The 24,530-nt window shown below is 37.5% G+C and overlaps 1 protein-coding gene across 3 annotated transcripts in view; it reads left to right on the top strand.

Moving 5' to 3' along the window:
- The window catches only part of HCK (HCK proto-oncogene, Src family tyrosine kinase), a 37,879-nt gene extending 15,503 nt beyond the window's left edge, over positions 1–22,376 (top strand). For all 3 annotated transcript variants that reach the window (XM_003757030.4, XM_012553617.3, XM_023507342.2), the window contains exons 7-13: positions 3,793–3,942; positions 4,362–4,514; positions 4,816–4,998; positions 5,614–5,690; positions 13,900–14,053; positions 14,934–15,065; positions 19,801–22,376. In XM_003757030.4, coding sequence (XP_003757078.2) covers positions 3,793–3,942; positions 4,362–4,514; positions 4,816–4,998; positions 5,614–5,690; positions 13,900–14,053; positions 14,934–15,065; positions 19,801–20,003 — 1,052 coding nt within the window. In that variant the 3' untranslated portion in view covers positions 20,004–22,376. The remainder of the gene's footprint in view (positions 1–3,792; positions 3,943–4,361; positions 4,515–4,815; positions 4,999–5,613; positions 5,691–13,899; positions 14,054–14,933; positions 15,066–19,800) is intronic.
- The last annotated feature ends 2,154 nt before the right edge of the window (positions 22,377–24,530 follow it).

Here is a 24,530-nt window from a genome sequence, read left to right as displayed (position 1 = left end):
TATCTAATTAGTTGTCTAATCTATTGTTTTTATTTCTACCACATCATTCCCACAGCTGCCAAAATGATTTTCCTAAAGAATAAGTCTGATCATGTCATTCCTCTATTCAGCAAACTGCAATGGCTCTCTATTACATTCAGAATCAAATTTATAAACTCCTTTATTTGGCACTTAAAATCCTTCACAGCCTGACTCCCAACTACCAAATTAGAACTACTTTCTAGATTATTCCCTTCTATTCTTTCTACCACTCAAACTGACTTTATTATTCTTCATACATGGCATTCCATCTCTCACATTTGTAGATTTGCACAGTCTAGACCCCATGTATAACTTTTTCTATAGGAATAGATTATTCCTTCAGCTAGATTTTGAATAGAAAGAAAGGGATATACATAAGATGTAGTTGTAGAATTAACAATATTTGGCCACTGATTAAATATAGAGAATATGAGACAGGGAAGAAGGAAGGATGACTCTGAGATTATGAAAGTATGTGAGTGGAAGAATTTTAATGCCCTCAGCAGAAATAACAAAAAGGAAGTTTAGGTGAAGGTCAGATATAAGAAAGAAATGATCAGGTAAACTGATACATATATATTTTGATATACCAAAGGGATATCTGGGTGGAAATACTCAGCAAATATCTGGTGATGTATTTATATATAGATATATAGAGCTGAGACTCATCAGCAGAGGGGTGATCACTGAACTCTTGGGAATAGTAAGATCACCAAGAAAGACAATATAGAATCAGAAGAGTACCCAAAGCAGAGCCTTATAAAAGCAATCATATTTAGGGATTAAGAGAAGATTGCTAAACCAGTAAAGGAGAGGGAAAAGGAGCAGACAGCTATGAGGAAAACCAAGAAATTTCAAAAATGGTGAAAACCATGGATTGAGAGAATATCTGGGAGGAAATGGTGTTCAATAGTGCAAAAAAGCTTCAGAGAAGTCAAAGAGATCAAGAACTGAGAAAAGGCATTGGGATTTAGAAAAAAATAAATCATTAGTAATCTGGGAGAGATTTGTTTCAGCAAAGAAGTAGGAACTGAAGACACTTTCTAAAAGAGGGAAGAGTGTGTAGGTGGTAAAGAAGTAAAGATAGCTAAAGAGATGGCCAGAACTTTGGTAGGGAAACAGAGGCGATCTTAAGGATACTAACTTAAGGGGTGACAGAGTCACGAAAGGCTTTCTAAGTGCAGAACACAGAGAGCATCCATAGCAGCAGAAAACGAGCCAGGAGAAAGTGACAGATTAAAGGTAAGAGAGGGGAAGGGATTTAGCAATAGAGCATGTTTCTAGAAGAGATGAGAAGAGAGGGGATCAAGGGTAGAAAATAGAGAGGCTGAGTTGAGTGGCAAGAAAAACTACTTTTTCCTCAGAGATTTTTTTGTTGAGTTGTAATTCAATTTGGCTCATTTTACAGATAAAAAAATAAAAGCAAATAGGGCTAAGTGACTTACCCAAGATCACACAGCTAGTAAGTGCCTAAGGTTAGATTTGAATTCAGGAAAATAACTCCAGGCCCAGTGTTCTATGCAAGAAGCCACCTAGCAGCCCCTGCTCAGAGATTATAAAGGAAAAGAGGGTGGGTAAAAGTGTAGAGAAGTTTGGAAGTGTGGAATAGAGATGGTGAGGGGGCTTACATTTGATAGCCTTCATTTTCCTAGTAAAATTTTAAGAAAGGTCTTCTTAGGTGAGAGAGGGGGATGAGGAGAAAATGTAAAAGGTGTGGTTGAAAATAAAGGCAGGTGGCAGCTAGATAGAGCAGTGGATAGAGCACCTGCCCTGGAGTCAGGAGGAATTGAGTTCAGATATGACCTCAGACACTAAACACTTTCTAGCTGTTTGACCCTGGGCAAGAAACTTAACCCCAAATGCTTCATTTTAAAGAGAGAGAGAGAGAGAGAGAGAGAGAGAGAGAGAGAGAGAGAAGAAGGAGAGGAAGAGGGAGAGGGAGAAAGAATGGAAGGAAGGATGGAAGGAAGGAAGGAAGGAAGGAAGGAAGGAAGGAAGGAAGGAAGGAAGGAAGGAAGGAAGGAAGGAAGGAAGGAAGGAAGGAAGGAAGGAAGGAAGGAAGAAAGGAAGAAAGGAAGGAAGGAAGGAAGAAAAGAAAAAAAGGAGGAGCCTTCTCTAAATAGTGATGAATTGAATCCATCTGTTAAGCAACACTGTGAGGTTTGAACTAAATGATAAAACAAAAAAAAAAAAAACTCTGGATTAAAGTTAGGATTTGAGTTTCTAACTCTGCTGCTGCAATGGCTTTAAGCAAACTATTATCCTACTCTGAGTCTTAGTTTCTTCATCTAAAAAACAGGAGGTTGGATTAATTGATCTCTATGTCTATGCCCCTATGAACCAATCAGGTTGTTATGATCCAGGATGCCCAGTTTCCTCACTGTATTTGATCAGGTTGGAGGGGTGTTAATCATGGTAGAGATTAAAAAACAAAAAAAAGAATGGCTGTATAAGTGAGCATATGAATGTGTCTGGATTATTCTGTGTATCTATGCCTTCGTATGCATATATATATGTGCTTTTGTTTATGTGTGCATACTGTATGATGAAATGAAAAGTATCTTGGTCTTGGATCCAGAAAAATCAGGATTCAAATTTTAGATTCCCACATAATCAACCATATGATCCTGGGAAAGTTCCATCTCTGTGACTAAGTTTTTTAATCTGCAAAATGAGAATAGTAATGTTTGTTTCCTACCTCACAAAACTGTTATGAGAAAAGTATTTCATGAACATGAAAGTGCTATAGAAAGAGGAATGGCTTTATTTGTATAAACTTTATTTGTTTTATTTGTAGGTATTTATGTTGCTTTATTTGTAGATATTATTTATTTGTATAGAGGTATATGTGACTATAAGATTATGGCTGGACAAATGACAGGTTGGAGATGATGCTGGAGTAGAGGGCAGGAGAGGAGCAGTCTTCACTTAGCAGGTTCATAGGCTGAATGTAAAAGATTTAAAAACAAGACTCAGCTTGACCACATGGTCTCCACATAACCCTTCTGTGTAACAAAAACAGTGAATCAAAGTTCACTGAGGCTATATGTAACCATATGTAACATTCCACAGTCAACATCCAATTTGTTTTTCATCTAGTTGACTGGTGTTAGGGTTAAGAAGGAAAGGGTTTCTGTTGTTGCCTGTTGCACCAAGATTACCTCCTGCCCTAAGAGTGGCTGAGAAGAGAAACAATTGGCTGTGTTTTGATGGGGACTGGGGACTTGATGTTTCAGATGAGAGCATAAAATGATTGTGGAAGAGCTAAGAAAATGGGAGTCCATGGTGCCATTGATTTAACTTGTCTTCCCCAGCGTGGCCATCATGATTTTCAGGGGTTATATGTTAGTAGAAGGTTTCTAAGCATCACATAGTTTGTGACCAGACAATGATTTGAGGTATAAGATTCTGTTGTCTTCAATTTATTTGGATTGTACCAAGGTACTTCTAAGCCACTGCTCCCAAAAGAGGCTGCCTGGATGGCACAGTTGTGGAGTAAAGGGACACTGGGAAGCTTAATATTAACAACCTTATTAATGACAAACTGGGAAATTATTAAATTGCCATTATCAGTTCCTTCATTCATCTGTAACCCACTAGCTAGAGCAGTTCTCCAAGGATATGTGCCCTAGGGAAAATCTGTGGAAATGATGGGAGTGGTACTAGGAGCCCCTGCCCACAAAGAAGTTTAAAGAAGGAAGAAGGGTTAAAGAAGGATGGTGGGGTTCTTAAATCCCATAACAAGAGATCTTTCCTTTCCTGCCCACTCAGGCAGCTATTCCTTATCGATACGGGACTATGATCCCCAGCATCAGGATGCAGTGAAACATTATAAGATTCGGACATTGGACAATGGCGGTTTCTATATCTCCCCAAGGAACACTTTCAGCACTCTGCAAGATCTAGTGGCTCATTACAAGAGTGAGTATGCAGCCCACCCCAGGGCCAAGAGCAAGGTCCCCCTCAGGGAATCCCAGACATCTAAAGGGGCTGAAGCTGTAGAGACAAAAGCATTGGACTTGGAGTTCGAAAATTTGGTTCTACTTGGTTCTGAATTAACTGTGTAACTCTGAAATAGTCAGAAGGGGCCTGGGAAAGAAGTGGGGAAATGATCTCTCAGGTCCTTTCTAACTGTGAATGTCTATTATGTCTCTGAGGTGGGGTGGGTACAGCAGCAGCAATTGGTTTAGAAGTCATTTGAGTTAAAATTTAAAATCGACTAATGGATTGGGCTTGCCTGATTGGGACTCCCTGACCTAAAAAGAACTGGGTACCCTTAGTGATATTCCCTCTCCAGCTGATGGCTGTCACCTAGAACTGATACCTGGGTTCTGTTGCAGAAGGAAGTGATGGCTTATGCCAGAAGCTAACAATGCCCTGTGTGGTCCCCAAACCCCAAAAACCTTGGGAGAAGGATGCCTGGGAGATCCCCAGGGAATCCCTAAGGTTGGAGAAGAAACTGGGAGCTGGGCAATTTGGAGAAGTCTGGATGGGTAAGAGTCCTGGACTGGACTGGATGGGAGATTTAGGAAAGGATCTAGGAATGGAAAAAGGAAGAGTAGATTTGAATAATGACTTTTAAAAAGTAATTTCTCTGATAAGAAACCAAATTCTCTAGCTTGGCCAAAAGTTAATTTGTCTTTAAAGTTGTGTCCCTAACATTCTAAGTAACAAAGTCCAGAAATTGGTGATTCTTTACTTGGGTGTGATCAGTTGGGAAAGGTTCTTGGTGGGAGTTCCCATTAGGATCCCCACTCTGGCACCCCTCTTACACCCCTTTCTGTCACCTTTCAGCTACCTACAACAAGCACACCAAGGTGGCTGTGAAGACCATGAAACCGGGGAGCATGTCTGTGGAAGCCTTCTTGGCTGAGGCCAATCTGATGAAATCTCTGCAACATGACAAGCTGGTGAAACTGCATGCTGTGGTCACTAAGGAAGAGCCCATCTACATTATCACTGAGTTCATGGCAAAAGGTGGGTGTGGCCACCAGGACCCAGATCAAATGCCTTCTCCAGGAAGCCTTCATTATTTTTACCCCAGACAATTCCACACCCTGATCCCACCCTAGTCACAGAAAAATAGAAAGTCATGTCTTCCTTCTCTCTGACATAGTACTTAGGTGCCTCTTTTATGAAACTCCTTAACTCTGAACGCTATGTTAATGCCCTTTCAACTCTTGAGACTCTGTTTCCATGATTAAACTACTCAGGGGAATAAAAATACCCTTGCTCTTCCTCTCCCAAAAAAATTACCTTTGCTCTTAGTGAGAAGAGGAGAGGGCAAGTATCTGGGATCATCACCCTAATTCACTGTGCTGTAGGAAAGGCTTTATACCTTGCCCAGTGCTGGGAACTGCAGAGACTCCCAACAAGAGAAGCTGATAGTTTAGTTAGAAAGAAATGACTGAGACATTTGAGGTATGGTGCATGGAGCACTGCCTTGGATTCAGGAGACCTGGATGCGAAGTCCAGCTCTGATATAGCCTAGGAAGAGCTACATAGTAGGGCTGGAGAGCCAGGGTTGATTAGTGAGTCTGGCTGGCCCCTGAACCCTAGCTCACTTCTTTCCCATCCCTTCCCCCCAACTAGGAAGCCTGCTGGACTTTCTGAAAACTGAAGAAGGCCGACAACAACCCCTGCCAAAACTCATCGATTTCTCAGCCCAGGTGAGAGGGTACCCTTCTTGGGAAATTCTTTAACCCCCTCCCTCTCATTATCAGTGGTGTCATGGGGAAGACCCGTTTTCTATCCCAACTACCCCTTTGCTGTTGTCCTTTGGGGGTCTCCATACAATGGAAATTCAGTGGGAGAAGCACTTGGGATTAGGACCCTATGACTATTACTAACTCCTGTTCTTTAGAGAAGTGCCCCTTCTACTACAGGGAGATAGTCTTGACTCTTAAAGCCAATTTTGGCCCTTGTGATACTAAGTATGGAGTGAGACACTTCATGTGTCTGGGTTTCAGTATTCTCTCTGGAGATGAGGAGATTGAGCTAGGTGATATCTGAGGTTTCTCTCAGCTCTGACATTACATTGCATATGTTTTAAGTTAACTTCTAGTTCTTAATTCCATACTGTACCAATAATCTCGACCAAAATAATCTTAATCTTCCTGAAGCAATTCTTTCATTGAATCTTCCTTTCTCAAAAACTTTCAATGGCTCCCCATTGTCTATAGGATAATAATAATTAATAATAATAATAATAATAATTTGACATTTATGTGGTACTTTAAGGTTTGCAAAGTGCTTTTACATACACAATTTCATCTGATCCTCATACAGTATGTTTATCTGTGGTTTCAAGACCTCTCCATTGTATATCCCAGAATGTGTCCAGCTTTATTTCCCACTCATCCCCTATGTAAATCCTCTCTTCCAGGAAGACTGGATTCTTTACTGATCCATTCTGCCTTCTACACTCTTATGCCTTACAACTTCTGTATCTAATCTCACACAGTTTCTTCTGCCTGAAGTTTCTTCCTCTTGTTTTCTGCTTTTCTGGATTCATTTAAACAAACTTAATAGTGCTTGCTATGTGCTGGATCATGGAAAATACATAAAAATAAATAAGATACAGTTCCTAGCCTCATCACCTTTACAAATGTAGCGATGACTTGAATGAATAAAATAGCATCCTCAGCAATTACTGTGTATCAAGAATTGTGCTAAGTATTGGGGATAACAAATAGTGAGACAGTTTCCAATCTCAGGAAGATTACACTGTAATTGGAAGAGATAATAAAGCAAAGAAAGTTCAATTGGAGTCCTAAAGGTGCGATGATAAAGTGGAGAGAAAGGTCCAGGGTTCATTAGTTTTATAAATAGGCCAGATAATAATGCCAGGGGAGTGTAGAGAATACAGACAAACTAGATAGTAAAGCAGAGAGGCCATGGGTTGGGGTAGGAAAGGGTGCCAGGAGAGAGGACAGTATGGGGGAAGGGTTCCCCTAGTGGTGACAGGTAATCAAATAACTATGATCTAAGTAAAGTAAGATCAATCAATCAATAACCAATTATTGATTAAGCACCTGGAATTTGTCATACACTCTCCCTATGTTCTAGGGATATGTGATGTTATTTAGTTGTTTCTTACTCTTCTTGACCCCATTTGAGGTTTTCTTGGCAAAAGTACTAGAGTGGTTTGCCGTTTCCTTCTCCACCTCATTTTACCAATAAGAAAATTGAGGCAAACTGGCTTGACTTGCCAAGAGTCACACATCTAGTGTCTGAAGCCATATTTTTAACTCAAGATCTTCCTGATTCAAGGTCTAGCACTCTATTCATTGTACCATCCAGTTATCCCAGGGATATAAATACAAAGAATTAAACAATCCCTGTTTCCAGAGAGTTTACATTCTATGAAGTGTAGTGGATTGCACTTGGACTTCAGAGCATCATTCATTCATGTATATTAATTGGGCACCTACTATGTACAAGGCTTTGTGAGGATATGAATATGAGTAACATACTATCCTTTTCAAGAACTTACATTCTAGTAAGAAGTTGAAATAGGGATATAAATACAAGGTAGGATATAATATGGACCCTGCATGAAGTCCAAAAAGAAATGGCATGAGTATTTAAAGGAAAAAAGGCACTTCTACTAAGGGCATCAAGGAAGGCCTTGAAAGGAGGAGTGGTATAAATGGGAAGCACCTCTGAAAAGGAAAGATTTTCTATCCTAGAGATTCCACAATGAGTACAGGGAAGGGCTAGATCTCTGAGTACACCTAAGAACAACAAAGGGAGGAAAAAGCAGCTTTGACTATGCAAACTTAAGGTTGGTGAACTATGCACAGTAAATGGACCTGCTTTCCAGGGGACTCTCAGGAGAGGAGTATGGAAATGAGACTCTGAAATTTCCAGTCCTGCTTCAGGAAGACAATAAACTGCTTTGTTCTAACTTCAAAACAGAAACTGTCAGAGGAGGAAAGATCCTTATGAAATAGAATGTTTGGAGAGGAAACTCAATAATAACAACCATTGGAATTACCTCCAATCCAGTCCTGGCTCTATCACTAATTCACTCTAGTAGGAAAATGAAAGAATTGATAGGTGTACAGGTCAACCACTTCAGTTGGCAGAGGAAGAAAATGAGTCCTTGAGAGATAAAGAGATTTGTCTAACATCACATACCAACATGTATACTTATTGTGTATTTAATTTATATTTTAATATATTTAGCATCTACTGGTCATCTTGCCATCTGAGGGAGGGGGTGGGGGAAAAAAGGGAAAAATTGGAACAAGAGGTTTGGCAATTGTCAATTCTGTAAAGTTACCCATACATACAACCTGTAAATAAAAGGCTATTAAATTAAAAAAAAAACAAAAAACAAAAACAAAAAAAAAAAACCATCACACACCAAGTCTGAGGCAGGCCCAGAAATCAGGTCTCCTGTTTCTTAGCTGAGAGCCCTTCCCCCTACATGGATACCATCTGATTTAAAGTCAATCCCAGCCCCTGGTGAATGAATGAATGTTCATCAGTGATGTTGATGATAGCTTACCTTAGAACATCCTGAGGAGTCAGACTCTCCTGAGAATTCAGACCCTAATAACAGAGCCCTTAATAAATTACGACATCTTTATTAAATTGAATTGAGCCTCTAGAGGCCAATAGCAACCAGTAGCTTGTAAAAGGTATGGTTGACAGAATCATAGATTTTAAGTAGGAAGGAACCATAGAAGTCATCTAGTTCAGGGATTCTTAAATTCCTTTTTGCCAGAGAAGTTTTTAATGACTCTGGGTATATAGTTTTGTAAAAATAGGTATGCAAATCAAACATTTCCTGATAATAAATCACAATTTATAGAACCCCATATGAAGTTGCAAAGAAACTGGAATCTTCATCAACCTACTTTATTTTACAGATGAGAAAACTGAATCCCAGATAGGTTAAATGACTTTCCCTAATCACATAGGTAGTAACTGAAACAGCCAAAGCCCAATCTCAAATCTCTGAGTACAAAGTCAGCATTCAGTGCAAAAATGGGGTTCTTAATCTTTTTGTGTCATGGACCTTTTGGCAATCTAGTAAAGCCTATGGACCCCCTTTTAGAATAATGGTCTTAAATAATTAAAAGAAATATTAATTCCACTAGACAGGATAGATTTGGGACAGAAAGTGCCATCTACTTCCAGAGAAAGAACTATAGAGACTGAATGTGGATCAAAGCATAACATTTTCATCTTTTGTTGTTGTTGCTTGTTTTGCCTTTTTTTTCTTTCTTGTGTTTTTCCCCCTTTTGATCTGATTTTTGTGAAGTATGACAAATATGGAAATATATTTAGAAGAAAGGCAAATGCTGAACTTATGTTGGGTTGCTTGCTGTCTAAAGGAGGAGGAAGGGAGAGGGAGAAAAATTTGGAACACAAGGTTTTGCAAAGGTGAATGTTGGATGTTATCTTTGCATGTATTTGGAAAAATAAAATACCATAAAAAATTTTTAAATTAAAAAAAGAAAGCAACCTAGTAATTGCTGAAAACAAAGATATAATTTTCTCCCATCCAAAAGGTCCCCTAAAATCTTTCCATATTCCCTTTAGGAGCTTAGTAGGCCCCAGGTTAAGAATATGATGCTTAAGGTAAGAACACTAGATTTTGGAATTCCAAAATTTGGGTTTAAAACCCGAATCTAGCCATATACTAACTCTGTAATCTTAAATCTTTGAGTCTCAGTTTCCTTATACCTGAAACAGATGAGCTTTAAAGCTGCTTCCATTTCCAAGTCCTTTGGTCCTAAAAGATTCTCAGCAAATCCAAAGCCAGGAATCAGATCAATTGGCTTTGCGACAAGTGTTCATTTGCTGCCATCTGCTGGTGTAACATACCTAGGACACGACCATCTTGGTTGTAGCTTTTCAAGTTCCTGGACACCTAGAATGCTTTCTCTGCTCTCTCTACACTAAATAAATAGAGGAAAACTCAGACTATAAAGATTTCTTGAGAGGGGTGTTTCAGTTAATTGAATTCCTCAGTTAGATAAGGCCAGAAATCTTCATTCAATAATAATTGACCTAGTGAGCCTTAAAATTGTTTCAGAGCCAGGAAAAGAAGTTCAAGTGTCACCTTTAATATATATTGGCTATGTAACCCTTGGACAAATCATTTGACTCTCTAAAACTCAAGTTGCAATAGTAAATGGAGTTCTGCATAAATTCATACATGTCTCCCTGGGAGTTTCTGAAAACATCCTGCATTAGTAAATGGAATTTTCTCACCCAAGAGTTTCTTATATTAATGAAATCACAGTTCCAATCCTAATAAGAATACTAGCTAACATTTATAGTATTTACAAAATTTATTAAGAGCTTTACATGTTTTATCCCCTTAGATCCACAATAACTCTGTGAGATAGGTATTATTTTAAAACTAAATTTTATTTTTATGAAGATCTACCTTCTTTCCCTCCTGCCCTTTTCAACTACCCCATCTCAATCACAGTGAGAAATCAAGAAAAACAAAATCCCTGTGACAAAACACACAGAAAGTCAAGCAAAACAAATTCCTATATTGGTTAGGGTTTTTTTAAAGTATCTCAATTATCATTCCCCTATCAGGAAGTAAATAGACTTTCATTTTAAGTCCTCTGAAATGATGGTTGGTCAGAATTATTAAGACTTTCAAAGTGGTCTGTTTTTATATTATTGTTTTTATTGTATAAACTGTTGCCCTGATTCTGATCACTTTACTCCATATGAATTCATACAAGTCTCCCTGGAGTTGTCAGAAATCATCACCTTGTTCATTTTTTTCAGTATAATAGTACTCAATCACATTCATATGGCACAACTTGTTCAGCCATTCCCCCAATTCTGGGGCACCTACTCAGATTACAATTATTTGCTACCATAGAATAGTTGCTATAAATATTTCTATATACATAGTTCCTTTTCCTCTTTCTTTGATCTCTTTGGGATACGGGCCAAATAATGGTATTACTGGGTCAAAGGATATATACAACTTAATAGTTATTGGATATATTTCTTTTTTTTTTTTATTAAATAACTTTTTGTTGACAGAACTATGCCAGGGTAATTTTTTACAACATTATCCCTTGCACTCACTTCTGTTCCGATTTTTCCCCTCCCTCCCTCCACCCTCTCCCCAAAGATGGCAAGCAGTCCTATATATGTTAAATAGATTACAGTAGATATTGGATACAATATATGTGTGCAGAACCGAACAGTTTTCTTGTTGCTCAGGGAGAATTGGATTTAGAAGGTATAAATAACCTGGGAAGAAGAACAAAAATGTAAGCAGTTTACATTCATTTCCTAGTGTTCTTTCTTTGGGTGTAGCTGCTTCTGTCCATCCTTGATCAATTGAAACTAAGTTAGATCTTGTCTTTGTTGAAGAAATCCACTTCCATCAGAATACATCCTCATACAGTATCACTGTTGAGGTATATAATGATTTCCTGGTTCTGCTCATTTCGCTCAGCATCAGTTCATGTAAGTCTCGCCAATCCTCTCTGTATTCGTTGGATATATTTCTAAAATTGTTTTGAAGATTGGCTGGAGCAGTTCACAGCTCCTTCAAGAGTACATTAATGTACTTGTTTTCACATAGCCCCTCCAGAATATGTCATTTTCTTCTTTTTTTGTCAACTTTACCACTCTGAGAGGTATGAGGGAGAATCTCATAATTGTATTAATTTGCACTTCTCAAAATAGTGATTTGGAGCATATTTTCATATTGATAACTTGGATTTCTTCCTCTGGAAATGGCTGTTCATATCATTTGACCATTTATCAACTGGGGAATGCAATGTGAATCAGTTTCCTATACATCTGAAATAGGACTTTTATCAGAGAAACTTGTTGCAAAAAAATTTCCCCCCCCTTTTACCTGTTTCTTTTCTAATTTTAGCTGCAAAAACTTTATTTTAAATAATCAAAATTGTCTACTTTATGTGACCCCTCTGTGTCTCTTGTTTAATCATGGAACTCTTTCCTTATTCAAGATCTTCCTATTAATTTCTTCCTTGCTCCTTTAATTTCCTTATGGTATCACCAGTATATATTTTTATCTTCATTTCAAAGATGAAGAGACTTAAGTGAGAGAAATGGAGTGATTTTCCTAGGATCACACAGAAAAATGTCTGATTCAAGATTCACATGACATGAGTCCAGTGCTGTAGCCATTGTGCCACATAGCTCTCTAGGTACATAGGTACCTAGCCTGTGGCCCAGGGATTGATTTTTATACTTAATCCCTGGTATGAGCTGATTTCCTTGACTTTTGCTTCCATTCCCTCAGAGTAGACTAGGAAAACATTCCCAGTTATCTGATGGTTACCTGGGTTCTTCCTGAATGAGACAGCATGAGATATTTGAAACTTACTGAATTTTAGGCTTAAAAGACTTGAGTTTGAAAGTCAAGCTCTGCTTCTTAGTCTCCAGCCTCAGGCATATCATGACCCTTCTCTAGACCTTTTTCCTCCTCTGTGAAATGAATATGTTGGACTAGAAAGAATTCTAAGTGCTCTTCCAGCTCTAATACTCTATGGTCCAAGTTCTATTCAAGTTCCATCTTTTTGTGTTTGCATCCCAAAGCAGTGTCATGCAATAGAAAGAACATTATATTTTGGAATCAAGGCTTGAGATATGAATCTCCAGTTCCCTGAGGTCTTCCAGGTTTAATACTCTCTGTTGTAAAGCCCAGCTCCTTAAACTGTGGTTCACAAGTCTATGTGGGGTTTCTTAATTAAATGTGGGAATCACAAATTATGATTCTTTATCAGTAAATATTTCATTTGTATACCTAATTTATATACCTATATAACTGGTATATAGTCGATAAAAATTTCTCAGGTGAAAAGGGATTGCAAATGGAAAAAATTTAAGAAGCCCTGTTCTAATTTACTCAATCATTTTTGAAGTTTCACTGTTATTACATTTGTCCCTAAGTTAAAAATTAACTGCTTGTCAGTATTTGTGTATCTGTCAAAAAAAAGTGTTAGGTCATCACAAACTGGGGAGAAATCAACTTGCCTAAGTGAGTTGAGTTAATGCTGACAGTTAATTATCCTAAGGATGGTTAGCTTGAAAAAGAAAAGATGAGGGCAGAGGAGGAATTAATAGGTAAATATTTTTAAATATCTGAAGGGCTATTACAGAGAAGAGGGAATATGTTTATGTTATGTGATCTCCTAGGGCCATTCAATTCAATTCAGCAAGCATTTAAATGCTCTTACAATTCAGGCATGATTTAGGTTATGGGGAAAAGGGGAAAAAACCAGTACCTTCAAGGAGCTTACATTCGATTGAGAGAAACCTGTATCTTGGTAAATATAAAAAATGAACAGCCAATATTGAGTAATTTCAAGGATGTGGTGGGGTGAATACTCAAACTGGAAAAGTTTGGGAGTGGGAGGAGGAGACAGAGTCCCCCCTTTATCAGAGCAGGGATCAAGCCTTTTACAACATTCCTGAAAAGTGCTCAACCAGCCTCACTAGAAGACCTCCAGGGATGGGGAACCCTCGACCCTCCAAGCAGCCTGTTCTGCTATCGGGAGCTGTAGGACAAATAGCTCGGAGTTATAAGGAGGCAAATTTCAGTTCAGTGTAGGAAAGAAACTGAAGTTGTTCAGAAATTGACACGATTGTCTCATGGCTGAATGATTATTTGTTCAAGGTGTAATAGAAGAAAAATTCCTGCTTAAATGTGGGTTGAATTAGCTGTGTTTTTGAGGCATCTCTCAAGGTTAACAGTCTAGAAGTTCAATAGTTGCTCCAAGCCCAGGTGGTCTCCCTGGATTCTGGGAGAAGAGGAAGATGATGGATAAACTTATTTGGTTAACGCCTCTTCTGCTGGTTGGATTTTGGCTTAAGTTGGAGGATGATTGTCTATGTGGGGAATTGTAGATTGCTGAAGGAATGGCCTTCATTGAGCTGAGGAACTACATCCACCGCGATCTCCGAGCAGCCAACATCCTCGTGTCCTCAGCTCTGGTGTGTAAGATTGCTGACTTCGGCTTAGCTCGACTCATTGAGGACAACATGTACAATGCCAGAGAAGGTAAGCACTACCCAGCCTCTTCCCACTCCCTGAACCACCCTTAGTTCTCCTGCCATAAAATTCTTCGTGCCCAGTCCAACAGCTCCTTTTTCTCAGGCCTCAGTCTTGTGGAACAGCTAGGGACAGAGAGGTGAGTGAGCTTGTAATCCTATTATATTTTATACATTTAAAAACATTCTTCTGAGAGGAGGTCCATAGGTTTTACTAAATGCTAGAGGGATCCATGATACTTAAAAAAGGCTAAAAACTCCTCCTGTGGAACAATAAATCACAAAACAGAAGCCAGTATTCATTAGCCGAAAGAGTCTCCTCATTGAGCACTCTCTATATCAATGAAATCACAAGTCTATAATAATATATAATAATTATATAAATAATACTAATTCATATTTTTAGAATACTTTCAAATTTTTAAAATTCTTACTCAGAACTTTGAAGTATTGATCTTTGTAAATATATGCTTTTCTTTGTACAAAGTACACGTCTTACACAAAGTACAAATATGTGTGTATGTATATATATATACATGTACATATACTTACCTACATTATTATTAATTGATTCTGATAATATCTCCTAAAGCTAACTATTACTAAGTAAAAGTATTGAATTCAGACTCAGTGTAGGGAGCAACTATATCCAAAAAATCAGATTCTTGATGTGTTCAAGAAAAACAACAGTTGCAGTTAGATTTTGTTCCCTAATTGCTCTCCAAGACCTCCACCTGAAAGTGCCTAAGTGCATGAGGGTAGGGTAAACACTGGATCTTCAGGGTTATACCATAACTTCTGGGCCAGGGAACCATTTGAGGATCCTATTCACACCATAACCCTTACCCTATCCCTGCATTTAACTCTTGATTCAACTCTATTTCTACCAGGAGCCAAGTTTCCCATCAAATGGACAGCTCCAGAAGCCATCAACTTCGGCTCCTTTACCATCAAATCAGATGTGTGGTCCTTTGGCATCCTCCTGATGGAGATTGTCACTTATGGCCGGATTCCCTATCCAGGTAAGAAAGATGAGACCTTTAAAAGCAAAGAAAAATGTATTATGGAATGAGGAAAAAGTGAAGAGGTGAATAGTATGAAACTAGAATAAAGAGGACCTTAAAAGTATGTCCTAATGGGCAAGTCACTTAACCCCAGTTGCCTCAGCATAAAAAAAAAAAAAAAAAAAAAAAAAAGTATGTCAGAGGATCTTGGACTCAATGTTACAAGATTAAAGAACCATTAAAAATCGTTGAGTACAAAGTAATATGTGTACATACTGCTTTAAGAAAATCAGTTGCCATCGGAACAGAAGTAAGTGCAAGGGATAATGCTGTAAAAAATTACCCATGCATATGTACTGTCAATAAAAAGTTATAATAAAAAAAAGAAAATCAGTTGCCAGAGGTACAATAATATTGTGTTATCCCAAATATAAAGTATATCCTTAATATAAAATCTCTTTGAAAATAATACCTGTTATAGGCTGCCCTCAGATTTTAGGTAAACTAAATATGGAGAACAAATCTAGTCTGTATAAAAAACTAAAAGTTTCATAATGCTTTACAATTGTAAAGTGCCTTACATTCAAACTTTTTAATAATTTTTAATAGCCCTGTGAAGTTAGTAGTATAGAGGGCTACTTTTGATGATAATGAAAAATTAAAGCTCTCAGTAAGAATTTGCTATTGTGTTCCTAACATTGACTAGAGAAGAGGGTAATGATCATCATTAATTTCTGGTCAATTCAGTCAGATCGTTATAAAGAAAATGCTTTATATTACAAAGTTGTGAGTCATTATTACATTGGCGCTAGAACTAAAAGGAACTTTAGAGATTGTCTAGTTCATCCTTCTCATTTTATTTATCTTAATTTTGGGAATTTCCTTATATGTTGTAGAACAGGAACCTCTAATACACAGAGTTTGCTTTTCTTTTTAAGAATACAATAAACTGGTGGCAGCTAGGTGCCACAGTGGATAGAGCACCAACCATGAAGTCAGGAGGACCTGAGTTCAAATCTGATCTCCGATATTTAACACTTCTTAGGTGTATGACCCTGGGCAAGTCACTTAACCCCAATTACCTCAGCAAAAACAAAAAAAAGAACATAATAAACTTAACATGTAACTTTCAAAGCTGTCCTATAAATCTATTATTCTTCTGATCTCTTTTTGTAGACAAAAAACTCTTGTTTCTATTCATTCTCCCTTCAAACTGGAAAAAAAAAAAAAAAGAACTCTTCCTATTCATTCTCCCTTCAATTGGAAAAAAAGAAAAAGAAAAAAAAGACCCTGGTAATAAATATGTATAGTTAGGCAAAAGAAATTCCTACATTGTGTCTAAAAATATACAATTCATTCTTATTTATTTATTACTTCTCCATCAAGAGGTTTGTAGCAAATTTCATTGGTCCTCTGGGATCGTGATTGTTTATTACTTAAGAGTTCTTCTAGCTTTCAAAGTTGTTGTGACATCAGAAAGTTATTATATAAATTGTCTTCATAATTCTTTCTACTTCATTCTAAATATATTAACATGTATTCACAGTTTTCTCTAAAACGATTCTATTTATTATTTCTTTTTGCATTATAATATTCCATTAGATTTACATCCATAATTTGTTCAGACTTTCTCCAATTGTTGTACTCCCCCCTTAGTTTATAGTTGTCAATACAAAAAAGATCTCCTACAAATATTTTGGAATATATATGTCTTTTCCCTCTTTGATCTCTTGATAGGATTAATAGTGGTATTAGTAGTGGGGTATAGGTATAGTAGTGGTCAAAGGGTAGGCAGTTTAGTGACTTTGGGGGCACAGTTCCTTTGTGCTTTTCAAAGTGGCTCTATCAGTTTACAGACTCGTCAAAAGTGTATTAATATACTTGTATTACCAAAGCCCCTCCAACATGTGTTATATTCTTTGGGGAAGGGTTCATCTTTTATCAATTTGAGAGAGTTAATGTTAAAAAAAAAACAAAAAAAAACCTTTAAATTGTATTCCTCTGGTATGTTTCCCATATGGTTATTGATAGCTTGGATTTATTTCTTTGTAAACAACCTTTTAAACATCCTTTGACAATTTATTAAGAAATGGTTCTTATTTTTATCAATTTGAACTCATTTTTTATATATTTTGGAAATGAGATATTAGGGAAATTTACTACAGAGGTTTTTTTTCCCTAATCAACTGTTTCTAATTTTATTGATGAACCTATATTTCTTTATATAAAAGCCTTTTAATTATATGTAATTAAAATTGTCTATTTAATCTCTGTGACCCTCTTTATACTTTCTTTGGTCACAAATTTCCCCTATCAGTAGTTATAAAAAGATAATTTCCTTTTTTGCTTCTTGAATATGTTTATGATGTGATCTTTCATATCTAAGTCACATATCCAGTTGAAACTTAGCTTGATATATAGTGTGAGGATTAGACTATATCAAATTTCTGCCAGTTTTCCAAGAGGTTTTAAATAATTATTTCCCTTGAAATTCTTGATCTTTTGTTTCTCTAAATGATTTTCCCCTTAGTTCTACAAAGAAATCATTTGGTAATTGATTTCCAAATAAGTGAACTAATTCAGATACTATTGTCTTTTTTAAAAATATTAGCTTAATCAAGGGAACTGGAAAACTATTCTCTTAAATGTCCGCCTTTATGGGAATTCTGTTCCAAAAAAAATTAAAAGCAGGCACTGGCATTTCAAAAAAAAAAAAAAAATATTAGCTTAGCCTACCCATGAGCAATTATTTCTCCAGTTATTTGCGTCCACTACTGCTCTTCCAAAAAGGAAGAAAATGAGACCAGGTCACAATGAAAAAAAGCAAGTGTCATGGTTAATGTTTTAAACATAGCAATTTACTAATAATACTCTATGATAACAGATGATTTTTTTTACACAGCATTCTATAATTACCAAAACATTTTATGTTATCTCATTTGATCTTTATAGCAGCCCTCCCAGGTGGGAAATTGAAACTCAGAAAAAGAAAATGACAATCAGAATGAACCAACGAGTATTGAAGGGGCCAGAACTGGAATCCAAGCCTTCTGGATCCAAAACCATAATACTTTTCCCTCTCTGTGACCTTATTCCTCTGCTGGAAGAGAGTATCTGGATACCAAGAACTCCAGACCTCTCAACTTTCTTTGTTCCAATCTGCTGTTGCCAAGCAACCTTCTATAATGGATTAGTTTTTCCAAGTAGATTTTCCTTCTGGGAAGGATAAGCTCTCTAGCAGACAGGAATGTCCTGGTCATCTTTGTTGTAGTAGAAAGAACCTCAGAGTTAAGAGTCAGAAGATCTGTTTTCCTGTCCTGATTCTACCACATTAGAAGCAGGCACAGTAGAGAGAGTACTGGGTCTGAAGTATAGAAGATCTGAGTTCAAATTTAGACTCAGACATATACTAGTTTTGTGATTCTAGGCAACTGATTTAACCAGTATTTGCCTCCGTTTCCTCAGCTGCAAAATAAGTTGTATCTGCCTCCCAGGGTTGTTGTGAGGATCAAATGAGATATTTGTAAAGTGTAAGCACTTTTTTTTTTTTTTTTTAACAATACCTGGCATATAATAAATGCTTAATAAATGCTATTTATATCCTTTCTTTCACATTCTAATTGGTTGGGCTTCATTGCCATTTTTACATTTTCCCCTAATATAATGAATTTCACAGAGGTACTATGAAGATCAAATGAGATGATATATATGCAAAGTGTTTGTTAACAATAGAAGGCTATATTAAAACCATATATTATTATAACTAAATTTTTTTTTTTTACTAAACTGCTCTTCTAGCTTAACACTTAAGATTGTTGTTGGGGCAGCTAGTGCAATGAATAGAGCACTGGCCCTGGATTCAAGAGGACCTGAATTCAAATGTGACCTCAGGATTGTGTGATGTGAAGTCACTTAACCCTGATTGCCTCTAAAAAAAATCATATAACTATAAATCAGTTTCCAGAATCTACTGTTAAAAAAATTCAATTCAGTTGAAAAGGAGAGAGCTAAAAGTATAGATGACCCTATAAAGACCAGGTAGAGTCAGGCTGCCACTGTCTTGAATACCAAGTGACCATGAAAAGATATATACATATATGTGTGTGTGTGTGTGCACATGCGCTCGCGTGCGCACGTGCGCACATGCACTATGGTAAATACTATAGACAGATCACTAGAATAATTGAACCCCAGAATTGAAAAAGAGATTTTGCCCAACCCCATGTCCAATAAACATGAATCCTTTCTATATTAGTTCAGATAAGTGATCTTCCAGCCTTTGCTTAAACATCATTGGTCGCAAGCAGCTCAACAGCTACCAAGGCAGACTATTATATTTTTAAACCACCTTAATTTTTAGGATGTTTTTTCCTATATTGAGGTGAAATTTGTCTCTTTATAGGAGTTCCAATTCTGTTTTCTGGGATTATGTAGTTCAAATTAAATCCCTCTTTTACATAACAGATGTTTGAGAACAGTGAGGATATTCCCTAAAACCTTTTCTTCTTCAGGGTAAACATCTTTAGGTTAAATAGAGAACAGAAGGAGATCATACCTCTTGAAGGTCCTTTTAAGCTTGCAGGTAAATCATATGCCGAAAAAAGTTGAGGGTAAAATAAACATTGGGTTACTTCTAGGCCATGAATAACCCCTCTAAATCCCAATTTTGTGTCCCTCAAATTCACTCATGGTAAGAATATATGGTTGGCTCCCATTTTCCCTGCTTCTATCTGATTCTTTCCCTGTTTTTCAGGAATGTCTAACCCTGAAGTGATCCGTTGCCTAGATCGTGGATACCGGATGCCTCGTACAGAAAACTGCCCAGAAGAGTTATACAGCATCATGACTCGCTGCTGGATGAATAAACCTGAGGATCGGCCTACATTTGAGTATCTCCAGAGTGTGCTGGAGGACTTCTACACTGCCACTGAGAGCCAGTACCAAAAGCAGCCATGAGGAATATTATCTCAAGCATTGTGACCAATTCTTGGGCCATATCAGCATTCCATTATGTTGCTTTCATGCACATTCCCTAAGGGCCCTATTTATCTTCCTAATTCCCACTTCCATTCCAAATTCCATCTCTAGGACTGGGAGTGTGGAGACCCATGTTGTAGTTCTAGTTTTGTCACTAACTCAGTGGATCATTGTACAAATCACTTGCCCTTTCTGGGTCCTCCTCTTTGAAATGAAGGGGTTTCATTAGATGATTTCTGAGTTCCCTTCTAGCTCTAACATTCAATATTATGTTCTAAGGTCCCTTCCAGTTATAACATTTGACATAACATTGGGTTCTGACATTATTTGACTCTGATTCCTAGGAAAACAATTGGTTATTATTGCTATTGGCAATTGACTGATATGGTTGTTTTAAGTCCAGTTTTAACCATAGCTTTGAGAGATCTGGGTCAAATAGACATATACAAGCACTATGAATGTCACAGAATTTCTAGATAAACATACTTCTTCTTCTAATCTCCCCAAGTCTTTTTAGTTCCTAGCAGAACTAAGCAAAAAATTGGGATGGACCTCCCAGAAACCAGACCTGGGAGAAAGAGGACTTTGACTTTTTTTTTTTTCCTTTAACCCGCTAGAAATTGGACCAGTGTTAGGAACAATGTCTGAGAATGTCCATGCTATTGTCTCAGGAGAGCTGGGAACTTAGCCTCTCATTAAAAATTTCTCAAGAAATGAGGCACATGGCTTCCTACCACACCAAATTAAGGTTTTGGCTTTCTCATCAGGACTGGTGAATAGCTGTATCCTCCTCGCTCCTATCCCAAAATGGCCAATGTGGTTGTCAGAAACCCATCTTTGGTAAAGAGGATGCTAGGATTGGTAGGAAGTGATTTTGGAGGAGCTTGGCCCCATTGAAGGAGAAGGGGAACTTAAGAAAGTAGAAGATGAGAACCATGTGGGTTGACCTTTCCTAGATTGTTTCTCCAAGCCCCTTGGGAGCTGCTATCTCCAAGGGCAAAGAGACTATCCCTTTCCTGAGAGGAATGAGAAGGAGACAAGAAAACAACAGAGGATAATGTAGTTAGCTTGAACTGTCTCTTCCTGTTTTTCCTCCCGGGAAGAAAGAATACCGGCTCCAGGGGGTTCCATCAACCAGGCCACTCAGACTGTATTTGTATTTGTGGCCATATTTTCAGCCACAGCTTTCCCCAAAAACTCACAAAAGTCCTGCTTAGCTTAATTAATTCTGCACTTCAGAGTTGGATCTGTGGATGTTAACAATATGAGATTTAAAATCAACTGCATGCAGTTCACCCTATTCACTTCTATTTGGGATGGGCTTCTTTTCCCTTTCTTCATTGAGATGGCCACTGGGATATTTAAGGCCAGAGAACTGGTAGGTGGGTCACTAAATGGGACAAGAACAGGATCTAGTCTCACAGATGTAGCTATACCCTCACCATCCTGAACTCTGGTTATCCATCAAACATATTACTGCCCTAATTGTGAGAGATACATGATAAAAGAAAGCAGATGGCCCAGTGCAGCCAATACCTGCCATGAGAAAAACCACTCAGAACACACTTCTCGTTGGTCAGGTGGGTCAGGGACATGATTACTGTGCACAAAGAAGCATGGCACTTTATCTGGATGTCTCACTACAAAGTCTTAGTAAGTTTTTTAAATCCTCTGATTCATTGATTATTCAATAAACAATGATAGTGAAGGGCATTATTTAACTTATAGTTATTAATAGTACAGAGCACCATGCTACACGTTTGTGTGCTAAACATAGTGTCACAAAGTGGAAGAAATATGAAAATTTGCCAAGACATGTTCCCAATTCTCAAAGAACACACAATGTAAGAGATGTACAAGACCAAATCCAGATACTTTTAATATGATGGAGAGGTTTAAAATAAGTGGTGTTGACTAAGGGGACAAGGAAAGACTTTCTAGAGATGGTATGACTTGAACTGGGTTTTAAGGGATAAGTAAGAGTTCAAAAAGCCAAAAACATTATTCTGTGTACAGAGAATAGCCCAAGAATGGAAGTGGTAAAGACCTGCCCTCAATAAGTCTGCAATCTAATTGATAGAAATAGGATACGAATAGCTATGGTAGCAGGGAGAATAAGACAATTGTAATGGAGAGATACAAGCAAAGTTGGCATGGGGTTATGAATTTGTGATTTCTTTTAAAATGAAAAGTTTTTACCTTTGACTTCCATTATGTTTTTTAAAATATCCCCTTCTCTATCAAATCCCTTCTTCCCGTCATGTGACCTCTAAGGCAACCATACTACAATAGGTCCTGTTCCATGTCATCTGTTTTAACTATCAATAAAGAGGTGAAAGATTTGTTTTGGTAGTCTGCTTTTGCCTTTTGTGATATAGTAGTAGGCTCCTTTTTCCCCACTAGCATTCTATGGTCAGTTGGATCTCCCCTCTTTCTCTCCTCCAAAATCACTTTAGCATCAATGGTTATATGGGACTAGAGATGCCTCAGTAGAGCTGATCCCCTGTAGCAGTTGTGTTTTATTTTTTTCAGGGCTGAGAACCTTGAGGTCCTTAAGCCTTGGATGAATCAGGAAATTCAAAGTTCTAGGACTAGAAAAATAAAGAACTACCTTGGACTCTGGACTTCACTTTCAACATCTATTAAAGGGAAACGAAAGTACTGGTCCTGCCTCTCTCCTGGCATCAAAGAAGAATATGGATATGAAAGTGACTTTAAAACAACAAGGACAGCAACCACAAGAGTAGAAACACTGAGAAGTATCCATGGAATAAGACACGACTAATGGACCAGTTTGTTTTGCCTAATTGCACTTCTGTATTTTGAGAAGGAGAGTTTTATTTATTTTCTTTCAGGAGGTTGTCATTGGGGGGGGGGGGGGGAAGCATTAATAAAAACTTCTTTTTTTTAAAGCAACAGCAGCAGCAATCTAGATACAAAACTGATTGATTATTATCATGAGTGGTTAGATTCAAGCTCTGGATACTTGCTCTCCCTCTGAATACTTTCTTTTCTCTCTGGTTTTCAAGATACTGCTCTTTCTTAGTTCATGTTCTATCTTTTTGACTGATGCTTCTCAGTCTTTGTCTTTTAGGTATACTCCAAGACTCTGTCCTGGCCCATTTTCCCTTTCTTCTCTTTATTTTCTTACTTGGGGATCAGTTGCCATGGGTTCAATGACCACCTCTAAGCCAATGATTCCCTCATCTTATCTTGGTTTTCTCTTGATCTCCAGCCCTGCATTGCCATTCTTTACTAAACACTTCAAAGTGGATGTACTGTACATATCTCACACTTGTTCAAAATAGTATTCATTATCTTTCCTGCCAGACCCACTCGTCTTCGAAATTTCCCCGTCACTACTACAAGTGATTTCTGTTCAACCTGGGAACTTTGTGTCATGCTGGATACCTTACTCTCACTCATACCACACAGCAAATCCGTTTCACTTTCCCTAAACATTCCCTCCTAATCATTCATATAGTCATCACCTGTGAGTGGTGGTAAGTATCTAGGTGGTACATGCATAATAGCTGTGGGCCTGAAAGTTAAGAACTCCTAAATCTGCCCTCAGACACTCACAAATTTGTATGATCCCAAGCAAGTCACTTTAAACTGCTTGATTTATTTCCCTCATCTGTAAAATGGGAATAATAAAACCTATTTCAGAACTGTCATGAGGATCAAATGAGATAATATTGGTAAAACACTTAGCACAGTGCCTAGTACATAGTAGGCTCTGTATGCCTTTTTCCCTCTCTTCCCATCTTAGGTTAAATCTTTTGCAGTCTCTCACTTGGATTATTTCAATAGCTTCCTATTTGGTCTATCTGTATCAACCTCTCCTACATATCCCAAATTGATTTCCCTAAAAATTAAGTCTGATCTTGTTATCCTCAGTTCTCTTGTGGCTCTCTATTATCTGTACAATCAAAAGCCTATGTTGGATATTTAAAGATCTTTAAAACTGAGGCTCATCTTAGGCCTAATGCATATTGGGCCCCAAATGCAGGTTCAGTTTCTACAGAGATTGAATCAATGAGGCAGATAATGTGGATTTTAAAAATCCGTTATTAAAAACAGACAAACATTCAGGAAGGCTACACGTTATCATGTGTTCCACTACAGTTTCATATCTAGTAGGACATATCCAGGTGAATAATATTCCTGCAGAGGAATAGTTTGTCAAGACCAAAGATCTATATTTTCTTATTGATACATGATTTATCAAAAAGTGGACCTTAATGAATTTAGCCTATTCTTGTTCCAGATGTCTAGGACTAAAGATTATATATATATATTATTTCAGTTATTAATGTTATGCAGCCTAGTCAACTCCTTAAGGCCTAAAGCTAGGCTGAATGAGAAATACTTAAGACATTCTGTCCTTTGACAATGAGGAAGAAATATGACCATACTTTATGGCTAAAATGACTAGGACCTCAGTTCTAGATAGCAATAGATAACAAACCCAAGTTTAATTCTGAAGGTACATTCTAAAGAAAA

The sequence above is a fragment of the Sarcophilus harrisii genome, chromosome 2, assembly GCF_902635505.1.
Source record: "Sarcophilus harrisii chromosome 2, mSarHar1.11, whole genome shotgun sequence".
In the NCBI taxonomy this organism is placed as follows: Eukaryota; Metazoa; Chordata; class Mammalia; order Dasyuromorphia; family Dasyuridae; genus Sarcophilus; species Sarcophilus harrisii.
This window is presented reverse-complemented; position numbering and strand designations above follow the sequence as displayed.